This window comes from Cyanistes caeruleus, chromosome 1 (assembly GCF_971803275.1).
Source record: "Cyanistes caeruleus chromosome 1, bCyaCae1.hap1.1, whole genome shotgun sequence".
Taxonomy (NCBI): Eukaryota; Metazoa; Chordata; class Aves; order Passeriformes; family Paridae; genus Cyanistes; species Cyanistes caeruleus.
The window spans coordinates 34,399,530-34,412,398 of NC_141701.1; the positions used below are offsets into that span (position 1 = coordinate 34,399,530).

At 37.1% G+C, this 12,869-nt stretch overlaps 1 protein-coding gene across 5 annotated transcripts in view; it reads right to left on the reverse strand.

The window, feature by feature from the left end:
• Positions 1 to 12,869, reverse strand: part of PREX2 (phosphatidylinositol-3,4,5-trisphosphate dependent Rac exchange factor 2) — a 173,208-nt gene that overhangs the window by 72,647 nt on the left and 87,692 nt on the right. For all 5 annotated transcript variants that reach the window (XM_086885723.1, XM_086885719.1, XM_023920933.2 and 2 more), the window contains 6 exons: positions 12,502 to 12,650; positions 7,865 to 7,950; positions 5,525 to 5,661; positions 2,307 to 2,424; positions 1,266 to 1,450; positions 225 to 386 (listed from right to left, as the gene is read on the reverse strand). In XM_086885723.1, the coding sequence (XP_086741849.1) occupies positions 225 to 386; positions 1,266 to 1,450; positions 2,307 to 2,424; positions 5,525 to 5,661; positions 7,865 to 7,950; positions 12,502 to 12,650 (837 nt within the window). The remainder of the gene's footprint in view (positions 1 to 224; positions 387 to 1,265; positions 1,451 to 2,306; positions 2,425 to 5,524; positions 5,662 to 7,864; positions 7,951 to 12,501; positions 12,651 to 12,869) is intronic.

Consider the following 12,869-nt stretch of genomic DNA (forward strand, 5'->3'; position numbering starts at 1 on the left):
AGTTGATTGTGTCCACAACTGAACACAGCAAACAAGTAAGAATACAAACTACCCAGTGTCTAAATGAGGGATAAGAAAGAGAATGGCTTGAAAAAAATTGATGTAATTATTCAATTAAGGCATTCATGCTTCAAAATAGCTAAACTTTAAGCCACATTTTTGTCACTGCCCTGTTTTCCCCTTAAAAGAAAAATATAATCAAGCTCAGTACATGCAGGTCATACCTTTTTATAACTAGAGATTCTTCTGTAGATATGCTCAATTTTCTCACTGCAAATGACACTGAATTTACTTTGAAGTTCAGTGGGGATCACATCATTTAAGGAGTTGAGGCTGTTGCAATTCTGCACAAAATGTTCATCGCTTTTTGCCAGTGCTTCAAGAATCTAAGATAATAAAAACAAGAGAAGTATGTTATGAAATGAAGTTGACTAAAATTACCCCTTACTAATAATCTCTTATAACTAAAGCTGAAAAGCCTGATAACATTACAGCAAATGGTGCACAACAGCAATGAATGAAGCTTGGGAGGCAAAGAGGTTTGCTTAAATCTATTCCCTGCTAAGTTATACCCATAAGTATTTTTGCTTAGCTTCTCATGACATTGTGTGATAATGGATTTACTACTAATTTCCTACTAATGTAACCACTATGGCTCTTCTGAAATACATTATCTGCTGTATTTACTTGATCAGCACATATTATGCAAAGCTGCTGAATTAATTCATTCATTACTTCTAGAAAACCTTTGGTTTGGCAGAATACTAACACATTGAAAAAGCATAAAAGAAAACTGAGTTCTGTCCTCTTGTACATTCTGCATAAAAGGCCAGGAAACAGGACACAGAATAAACTGTACTGCCCAGCAAAGACTGAAGCCTTGCTATAATGGTAAGAGAAAACTAAATAAAAGGCATGTTGAAGAGATGAGGGTAATTTATAGCCTTTATAGATATTTCAGTGGATCTTTGACTTTCTTTCAAGTTTTATTTGATAATTAAGAAATAAGGAAGAGGGGCAGGAGGAATGGAAGACTTTGAAGATATTTTAACTTTTTGTTAGATTTAAAGGCTCAATTTATAATGAAAACATAACTCATTTTTCCTCCTAAGCACTCAATCGTCCTCCAAAACAATCAGAGAGATAAAGGTGACCAATTATAAGGTATCAATGAAAGATATATAATCATAAGAGTAAAAAAGGACACAAGTTTCTCCGTTGGTATTAAACACAATAAGCATTAACATACAAAAAATGCTTCATACCTTTGCAGTCAAACTGAAAAATCCCTTTGGTTCAATCATTTTTTCCAAGACATGGCACTTTATTCCAGCTGTGCTGTCATACTCATAAACCACTCCATACTCCAGATGAACATTGTCAACAGTCAGACTCACGTGATCTTTCTTCCCATCAATTATTGCCATAGTGTTAAATTTGTCAATTACCTCTAGAATAAATAAAGTAACACAAATCAGTTGACAAGTCCTGGCCATTAAATGAACTATAAAGGACATAGGCAAACATTCTAGAAAGAGGTATATTCTGATCGTTCTATTTAAAACCAGTCATTAAAAAAACCTAGCTGAACAATATAAAAATCAGAGCACCAGTAGATTTATAGATGTTAAAATACTGGACTGCAAAACAGGCAGTACTCTTTCTTTACAAACAGTTACTGAACGTGGCTGATTTGATTCCATTTAATTTATAATCCAGAGACATTAAGAAAGACCCAAAAAAGGGAAAACTGAAAATTTCTAAATAAAGTAGAAGAAAATCACTATGAAAACTGTCAGCATTCAGAAATGAAACCACAATAACTGCATTTATGAAGAGAACATAAATACAGTTCATGTGTTAAATGTCTTTTTAATTACAAGTTGCAGATGAATGCAGTTTTATCTAAACATTAATTGCCTGAAAATAATCCGAAGGACAGTAGTCTTTTTTTTATTTCCCATGCAGTAATGACTAATATATCTGGTTTGCCATAAATGATTTCTAGTGGTGAAAATAAATCAGGTAATGCCTAGGTTTATGTTTGTAACAAATAAAAACAAACAGATTTTCCCCAAAGTGTTCACAGAAGTATTTTCTCTAAATGGGAAACATAGTAGGTTTTTTTTCAAAGACTAGCATGTAAAATATACATGTTTAGAATAGAGAAGAAAGCAAACCTTTATGTAAAACAAACCTTATGATCCGCTCAAAATTTCCTCTCTGCAAACAAACCCACTGCCTACATTTTTCTTGTATTATAATAGCATTCTCAGCAACAACAAAAGCAAACAAGCATCACATACCTTCCACTTTACAGTCAAAGGCATCACCTCCATCATCTCCAGAGGGTTTGGTGTTTGTTTTCTGAAGATCTTCCTGTGCACTTTCAATGCTGTTGTAAACCCACTGTATAGAATCTTGCTAGAAAACAACAAAAAATAGACAGCTAAAAAAAGCTTTTCAAGTGCAACTGTTTCACTATTTTAAAGGTCTAAGTTAAAAAAACAAAACAAAACAAAACAATCCAGAGAATTTTAGTGTTGTATAAAACCATCCAAAGAATTTTGGCAGGTTTTTTTTTATTTCAGCATATATTGTCATGAGACAGTACAAAATCTGTGACAGCATAGCATCCATCATTTTCATGTCTCTGCCAAAAATAATTTAAGACATTTCAAATCAAATTGCAGATTGAAAAATATTTTTCCACAAGAAATCATGTAGGGAAAAAAAAGAACCCATTTTTGCTTTGCTAAATCTGCTGTACATCCACAAATCTGGTGGCAAATATTATGGAATATCAACCAAAGTCAGAGAATGTCCAGTTAATCCATCACCCATGTGTCACTGGCACAAAGAACCTATTCTACAGCCTTCATTACTTATATTTATATTTATTATATACCTTTACTACAAATACTTTACTAGTGTAGTTATAAATGTGACTTGTTTTTTTTTTCCCCCACAGGTCAGCACCCCCCTGTACCCCTTGTTAAGAACCACAGGCTCCAAATGTCCACCATCTTCTGTATATGAGTGACACATGAGAACGGGAATGGTGGCTTACATGGGTCACACAGCCTTGGGAGAAGCCACGTGTATGCCTCACATCTTGTTCTACCCAGTCTGTAACTCAGCCACACGTCCATCATACCCTTGTGAAAGGTCCTACCATGGCATCTCCAGATTACTCTTTCTCCCTTACACTTCAAAACAAGCTTGACAGTTAATCACTCCTTCTCCAGCAGCTACAGCAGAATAAATGGCATGATGTCATGATTATGACAAATCTGAATTCAGAAAGAAGTTCATGGAAGAATTCAAAGATCATGGAAGAAATTGCTGACATTTAGGCTGAAAGTTAAAATCTTCACGCAAAGTGCCAAATACATCTCGTTATCCTTTGCTACAATACAACATTCAGCTTCTGTCTTTACCCACTATGTACAGTTTCTCTAGGTTTCCTGGATTCATCTATGCCTTGCTTTTCACTCAATGGCATGAAATATTTTAATAAGAAAGAGAGCTTAACTTTCAGAGCTCTCTGTTGATTGTTGGAAGACACCTGTACAGAATCTGAATCAACAGGAAAGCTTCTGAAACCCACATTTCTTTGCAGATTCACCTCAAAGCTTGATGCTTAGTTATGGATTCTTTAAAGACTTGCTTGGCAGCATTGAGACAGCCATGCCAATCTCTAATAGGAAGTACTAACTACTTAAACTGGAAGTCCCTTTTCCAAAAGTTAACAACCAATCTAATGCAATACGACTTGGAGCAATGTTCCTCAAAATCATTACAGGAGAACAAACTAACATTAATCTGTCACATCATGATTAGTGTCACTGCAAAGAAATTGTAATGCCAAGAAGTAAAATCTGGTCTCAATTTTCTTTATTCACACAAGACAGAATATAAACACGGTCCAACAGAAATTATACAATTACCGACTGAAAGAATCTGAAATGAAGCTTCATGCTCCAGGCAATTAGGAAGACTTTTTACCCTGAGAAGTAGAAGATATAAGAAACAGAAAAAGATTCCGTTCCAATTATGCAATTGGGAACCACAGGAGAGACTGCAATATTCCTGGTAATTAAATGATAGGCTGTATGCACTATACTCACAAGATAGGAAAAATCCAGTCATTTTCCAAATAATAATAATAAAAAACCCCTCCAAAGTTCTGAATAAGAAATTAAATTTTAGCTGTCCTTGCACCAGTGGGAATACTACCATTTACTTTAGACAATTCTCCCATAGTTTCTGACAACATTGCATCCTAATTGAAGTTTTTCTTGTCTGTCTGAGGAACTTCAGTTATGTCATTTGCTGAATTATGATCATCTGCTTTTTAAAACTGAAATAAAAACTATGTATAAGAAAAAACTTCAAATTATACAAGTGATTAAAAAACCCAAAGTAATTTTTCAATGTCAAGGCATTCACACCAGCCAACATTAATCAACCATCTTTGGATGCCACTAGTATCCATAGAAGTCTAGAGTTATACATCAGGAACAAAACTGCTATAATGAATTTAATTTATCTTTTATTCCATCCAGTTTTGCTATTAGTGAACAGGACATTTTCTCTTTACTAGAGTGCATCTTCCTTTAAAGTATAGGTGAGCTTGATCTCGATATGCCATGTAACAATTCCAATTTTGTATTATCATTTAAACACAAACATCCCAAGAACATTTTCATAAAGACTGTATTTATATGATCCAGTTCTTACTGTGTAATATTTATAAAAATACGGTAAGTGTTGGGAGAAGGATTCAACTATTGATTTTAATTGGATTTTTCTTCTCAGTAAATATACTTGAAGAGTTTGTGAAGCTAATTAATAGTATTGCTTCATAGTTTATGAAAAATTTGCAGAGAATTGGAAAATTACATTATAGAATCCAGTTTGGTTTGTTTTTCTTCATAAATTTCTGTCTTGGAAGCCTGAGATTTTCTCCTCAGCTAACATGACAAAGATAACAAAATTTGCATGCATTTAAAAAAAGGAAATTTTGAGTCTTTGATTATATGCTTATTTTCAAGTCTGGAATGCAATGGGAAGTCTGAATTTTATGGGTGGAATATATGCACTCTGCTCTCTGTGTACTGAAGTGTAACAAAATTCCAGAAGATCGGTTTCATGCATTTCATTCTCCTGCTGCTGAGCAGGCAGCGAGCTGTGTGATTCCCTCTCCATCAAGATGAGAATATACCTCAGGATTCTTTCTGCAAAGGACTGCAGAAATGCTGGAAATTGTCCTTTAAAAACACCATATAAAAATTATCTATGATATTAGTGCAGAAACTAAGCAGATCTTGAACATCACCATTGAGCAATCTTCAGCTTCTGTATTTCAACTGGCCTCCCTTCAGGTTTTATTCACCACCTCTTTCCTCTCACCCCACTCAAACACAACAGATATGTGCACAGAGATAAACACCGCACTGTTTATTTTGACCAAAAAGAAAAACTTAGAAGAAAATGTGCAAGGGCACCAAATGAGACATACCTGCATTGGCCTCCTGTACTTCCTGCAGGCTGTGACATGAGCAATAACACTTGCATGAGTCTCTTTGCTGACATTAATTCCATTCACTTTGATTATGCACTGGCCTGGGTGGAGACCTGCCGCAGCTGCCACTGTTCCTATTAATAAAAACGCACATAGTTAGCAGACTTCTTTTTCTAAACATCTTCTTTCAAGCTTACAGTCCAAAAAAACTATTTTTTTAAAATTAGAACCTGATCTGACTGATCCTTACATACTTCCCCTGACCACAGAGCACTTCTGTAGAGCAGCTGGATGACAAGAAAATGGAGTTTGCCAGCAGATGTTTCCATAAAAGAGACCAGACTATTTTCTAAAGGCTGCTTTATAAAACACCATTGACTAGCAATATGAAAATGTAGAAAATTCACCTCTAAGAAAAGGACTTTAAAAGGATAAAATGCCTCTAGCTTGCAAGTCACTAATTACAATTTAGCCTACTTTCATATGGCCCAAGCTTATGAACTTCTGGTTTAATTCAGGTGTTACAATTTTGCACACAAAACCGGTTTCTGGCAATACATAAAGAAATACTGGAGCATATTAGAGTATCATGTTAATCATTACGTGAAATACCTAAATTCCAAAGACATTTCCAAAGATATTGTTCGTATTTTCATCTTCCCTATGAACAAAATTATAGCAGAGGGAGTTACAGCTTCAAATGAAAATCTCAATGATAATTAAGTAGAATATCTCAAATTAAATTAACAGAGGGTAGGACAGGGGTGGGACAACATGACACCAAAACAAAACATTCTCTTTAAGCAACCTAAAATATTTGGTCCAGTGACTTATTTTCATAATGGAATAATCACGTTGGGAAAATCTAGTGACTGAATAGGCACTACAAAAATAGCAGCTGTCTCCAGGTCTTTTCAGGGCAATTCAAACTCACTCCTGAAAAACAGCCTGCTGGAGTACGACCTTAGTTCCAGCTACCTGAACATTTGCCTCCTAATGTCTCTTGATACTGCCACAGAGATGCCAAGTTAAAAAATCTATTGCCTAGAGACTGCCAGACTGGGGTGCAGAAGCCATGAAAGAAAAGGCTAGACTGAATTTGCACTGCTGACAAATAGAAAGCTTGTAATGACTTCATGGCTTGTCAACTGAGCATATTTGACAAGGAAATAACTTACAGAATATACATTAGCTTCCCTCATTCTAGGAATTATCACTATTAGATTAAAACTGCATTTAAAATCTAATATAAAAGAAAGTCATCAGAAATTAAACTATTACCAGTTATCGCAATCTCCCCTCCCCCCAAAAAAGATGTTAAAATAAACATATAAATGATCTAATTAAAAAGATAAAAAAAAAAACGACATCCCAAATCTCTCTTCAGAAAACCCTAAGGTCCCAATTCAGCACATGGTTAAAATCTTCCAGGTTTAGCAAACCACACAAGCAAGAACTTGCATATTGTTGAGGCTAATCGGAATAAAGCATGTGCTTAATGAACAATGATAGGCAGTTGAATCGAGATCCAGGTGCAGAAATAATTATCACATCAGCTACTAAGTCTGTAGTTTATTAGTCTTTCTTTTGAAAATCTAATTTCTGGCACCACAGCCTAGAAAAAAAAGTCATCGAACTCTGTTCAAATCTGGATGTTTTGCAGATCAGTTCACTTTTAATTCCTCAGTTGCAAAGGCAGGAGGGGGGAAAGAGACACGACAATAACCGAAAATACAGTTAGTTTGCTCTACCATAATCAAGACAGCAAGTAATAATGCTTCATCTTCTTTTAGCACAAGTGCACTGCTCAAAAACATTGAGTTAGGATAGAAAGCATCTGAAAATCACATCCCAAAACAGTATTTACATTAAACTTCTGCAATTACTAATAAAAAGCCACTAACACTCTTGAAAAGGTTTGTAAAAAGCACATTTTTTTGTAAAACATTTTCAGAACAATGCAGAACCACACAGCCACCTAACAAATTAACACACAGGTTCCCAACAGCCATTCATTGGACAAAGTGATATTGCATCCTTCAGCTACTCCTTAATCTGTAAAGAATGCACAGTTTTAACTTAACTTTCCTATTTAGCTTTCCTAATCTTCCTAACTATTTCCTACATTTGAAAAAAAGAGTTTGAAGATGTATCCAAAGCTTACAGAGTATAAGTGTACAAAACAATTCTATTTGAGTTTATTTAATATTGTTCATTACTCTTGGAAAAATAAAAATCTAAAATGGATTACTGGAGCTAATTTTGACTTATCTCAACCAAGTCATTTAGATATTAAGTGTATATTTACCAGTACCATTAATAGCTCTTATGGCTTACCTCTTCCAACAGCATGGACAACAGATGGGCCAAAACCCCGGATTTGGAATCCAAGTCCATCTGCAGAGTCAGGAATCTTCACTGTCCTGATACAAAAGCAAAGACTTAACATGAATGTAACAAAAGGTAGCATTTTGTTATCCAGCAGCATATAGGTTACAAGGGTGTAAAACTCCACACTTTTATTCAAATCAGTTCTCACATTTTGCAGCATTCCAGATACTGTGCACCACCAAGATCAGAAATAAGAGCAAGCTGAGACAGCACAAACAATCTGTTTCACAGGGGAAACTTAATATGCTGATTATAATCAAAACACCACCATAGCTTTAAAATTCCTCCCAGGAGGACTGATATTTGGGTAAGTTGCAATAGTACAGCAGCACTGAAAGTGCTGGGAAGGCAGGCAGTGTCTCTCAGCCAAGAGCACAGAGCCTGGGGATCAGAGATCACAGCAGGTCTGATCAGACAAGCTGCAGAAGACTGCAGAACCCAGATCCATATTACAATGCAAGAGAATCACAGAATGTGCTGAGTTGGAAGGGGCCCACAAGGATTATCAAAGTCCAACTTCTGGCCTTCACAGACACCCCAAGAGTCACACCATGTGCCCAAGCACACTGTCCAAACATTTCTTGAGCTCTCTCAGGCTACTGCTGTGACCACTTCTCTGGGGAGCTTCTTCCAGTACCTAACCACCATTTGGGTGAAGAAGATTTCTGTAATATCCAACTTAAATCTCCCCTGACAGAATTACAGGCCTTTCCCTCACATTCTGTCACTGGTCACCACAAAGAGATCAGTGTCTGCTCCTCCTTTTCTGCTCCTGAGGAACTGGCAGGCTGCAATGCATTACCCAGGCATAAAATGCAATTTTGTTTGATAAGCAGGACTTTGTTCTCATGAAGCCATGCTGGCTGTGACCAATGACTGGGTTGTCTCTCAGGTGTATTTCAATAGCTCCCAGAAGAACCTTCTCCATAACTTTACCAGGCACAGAATTGGGACTGACAGGCCTGTAGTTTCTCAGGTCTTCTTTCTTACCCTTCTTGAAAATTGGGATGTTTGCCAGCTTTCAGTCAGCTGGGACCTCTTCAGATTCCCAAGACAACTCAAAATCATCAAGAGAGGCTTTACAATGACATGAGCCAGTTCCTTGAGGATTCTTGGATAAACCACCTCAGGCACCATAGATTTGTAGTGGTCCAGCTGAGGCATCAGATCTCAACCGTTTCAGGGTTGGCTGGGAGTTGATCATTCTTGCAGTCATGGTCTTCCAGCTCAGGGCTCTAAGACCTCTTGGGTTCACCATCCATGTCAAAGATGAAGGTGAAGAATAAATTAAACACTTCTGCATTGTCCCTGTCCCCGTACATGAAGTGACCATACTCACCTTGTAACAGGTCAGTGTTATTTTTACATTACCTACTGCCATTAATATACTTGAAAAAACTCTTTTTATTGTCCTCCACATTTCCAGCCAGCTTCAATTCCAGTTGACCTTTGGCCACAGGAATTTTCTCCCAGCAGTAGTGAGCAGCATTTCTGTATTCTTCCCATGACTTTTCTTCTATTAGGCTGACCTTGCTTCCATTGGGCATACATCCTCCTTTTTAGCTTTATTTCCAGAGAATATTCCTGTTCAACCAAGCCAGTCTTCTGCCTCACCTGGTTGACTTCTCAGTTTGGGGATTACCTGCTCCTGTGACCTTAGGAGGTAATGTCTGAAAAGTGACCAGCACTCCCTAACAACTGCAAAGACATTTTCACTCTGAAATTATGAATACCATCAGATGTCAGTAGGCAAGGTGTTGAGTAGATCGTCCCATGGTCAACAAACCCCAATTTTTTTCTGCTGACACCAACCTTGGAGCCATGCATTGACCTGATGGATCTGCCTAATCCTATAGATATTATTCCTTGTTACTGGAAGAATCAATTAAATCAATTACTGTGCTTCTGATCCCTCTATCAATCATTCCAGGACACTGAAGTCTTTTTTTGATTGCCCTCAGACTTCCCTGTTTTATTTCATCACTGCCAGTTTGAACAATGAATATCAGAGGGCCTTACTAGACTGGAGAATTTTCCAGTAATGTCCCTTATCCAAGCCCCTGGGAGACAGCAGACTTCCCTGTGAGTTGGGTCAGGTCTGCAGATCCTCCATTCCCCTCAGAAGGGAATCTCCTGTCACAACTCCCCCTCTTTTCCTGTTTACAGAGGAGGTCTTGACACAAGGTGAAGGTGGTGGTTGTTTCAGAAGACCCCACCATTCCAGACAGATCTTCCCTCACCTCATCGGTGTTTGGCCTTCTGAATCCAGAGCCCCATACCTCCTGTGAAAGGTGCCAGTCCTACTTGTCAAATTCAGAGAAAGAGGAACCTTGCTGGTACATGCTGTGATGTGCCTCCAGCCTTCAACTTTAACAGACCCTTGGCTAACAGTCCTTTGACTAATTACCCTGCAGGGTTCTGAGTCCATCTGCTTCTTCACCACAGTGGAGGTTCAATTGACTCCTGGGAGTCTGAGACTGTAGTGTTGCTGAAAATAATTGATCTCTCTTTTGTTTGTTCACTCAAACACTGCATAGCCAATTGACTTCTTCCTGTAGCTCCACCTGCAACACAGCTCCTCCATCACAGCACATTTTCTGCAAAATAGCTCTTTGTCATCCCAGCCTTGCAAAGAGGCATCAGGAATGCCCAGCAACCTGCGCCTCTCCATGTTGAGTTTTCATGAAACAACATTTTATTGCAGTTTTTCTGAGCAGCTACAGAAAGTACTGAGTTTTGCAAAGAAAGAATCATCCTTTGCTGTTTGTATGACTTGTAAGTACATTGTATTGCACTCCTGCTTGGTCTAAGAACAAGAGTAACAAACCTCCAACAAACCTAACCAAGAAAAACACAATTCTGAGAATCAAAATTCACATCTATTCTTTAAAATTAAGCCCTGATCTCACCCAAAGTAAGCTAGCATACTTTGTACTAACATACAAAAAGCAACACAGCTGCATTAGTCCTTATCAGAGCTAGTTAGGTCATGCATAACAGTGTACTGATTTAACTTTGCAGCCTTTCCATCCAGAGCCAGCTCTGCTATTATTTCAGAGATCTTTGCCCCAAGCTCCATTTCACATTGCAAAAGAAAACAAATTCAAATTGATGCTGAAAAGTGATTTTAAAATACATTTGGAATGTAACAAACTTGATTTACAGGCAGTCTTGAATAATAGAATTGCATCATTTCTTGTCTTTTTTTTTTTTTTCTAGTATACATTATGTTAGGCATTTGGAGACGATTATCGTCAGAGGTGAGATCCAAACCTCATTGAAGTCTGTATTTTTTTAAAATATATATTAATATATAATTATAAATTTTCACTTGAAATATTTTGTAAGTATAACATCAGTTAATGTATCATATATTAACAATTGATACCATCTATATGATTGCATGCTGAAACAGCTTGGAGAAAATGCTAAAGAACTATGAAAGACCATCACTGGCAGTTTAGGCTAAGAACTCAGGAGAGAACTGTTCTCTGTGTGCTAGCAGCAGCTGCTGACAAAAAGCAGGGAACATGGAGAAACAAATTTGAGTCCTGTGAACTCTGCATTCACTAGATCATCCCTCTCAACCTTGAAATTCACCCACAAGTTGAGTCAGAAATTAAACCAAAATTTCCATTAAAGAGACCAAGATATGCCTTTTATGCTTTCTACAATCCTGTGGTCTGGGGGATTTTTTAATTATTTTTGTTTTTTGGGGGTGGGAGCAGGTGTTGGAGTATCAGTCCAGATAAGCATCATTATGCCTTATTTATTTCTTTGCTCTTTGTCCTGTTCTGGGTGCCATTTTACTTCTCAAGACACATTTGCTTATTAAGAGGAGAAATAGATCTTCAATCTACCACTTAACCAGAGCCATTTCTGAGTGAGGCACTCCATATACTGTATGGTAATAGAGGATGGCACCTCTTTTTTCTGGAAATTTTGAATAAAAAATTACTCCTGATGAGTTTTTCTTGGTCTCCTTATTTCTTACATATAACCTAGCAAAAACTGCATTAACTTTACTAATATGCTCATTTACATATTTACTGAACCCAACTATTAGGCCTCACTTTGTATTTCTTTCATATAACAAAACTTGTGTTTAGGTAGAAATGGTCAGAACTGTGTGCAGAAATGGGATACATAACATCATCAGCTACATAAAGATGAGGAGTGGTTTATTTCCTCCTGGTGTTTACACAACCAACACACAAGCTGAAGGGATCCATGAGACCACAGTGTCTGACAATGCCAAACCATCAACTAATCCCCAGACACAGGAATTTGTTTAATACACACAACAAGAGATAAGCAGTCAAAACTGTCCACATAGTCAACAAAACTGCATTTAAACTTGCAGTACCTGCACGCATTCAAAGCAGCAGAGCTGAAGATCTAAAGTACTCATGTGATTCTTTTGCTGACTCACAATAGGATAGGATAAAACAAAATCAAGGCAAATCAAATTGCTTGACTGTGCAAAGTCAGATCAGATAAAGAATTTACAAACACAGTTCCACTGGTTTTAAGATTCACTTCAATTGTTGTTTGTAAAATTTTCCAAAGGAATGATAACTTACTCCCGAGGTTTAGTGCTCACAAGAACCCGCAGGGGCTTTCTGCTGTTTAAACAGGCTTTCAGGAAGCAATCCACTTCACTGAAGGGTCGCAAAAAAACCAGGTCACCGTTAATGGCAAAGATTTTCTTCCCAACTTCCAAGCCTGCCATCTAGAAAATAACAACAGTTGTGTATATGTTTGCATTTTATAATCACTAACATTTTGTTTTCTTCTGCTGTCATGCAACCCCGATAGAAAAAATGACATTCACATTTTCTTTACATTCTTTATGACTCCTTCACATACCATGCATAAGGGACTTATGCCACAAAATGCTTCTAAAACTGGTTAAATTCATGTGAAGGGTAAATACTCATTCCGAAGAGAG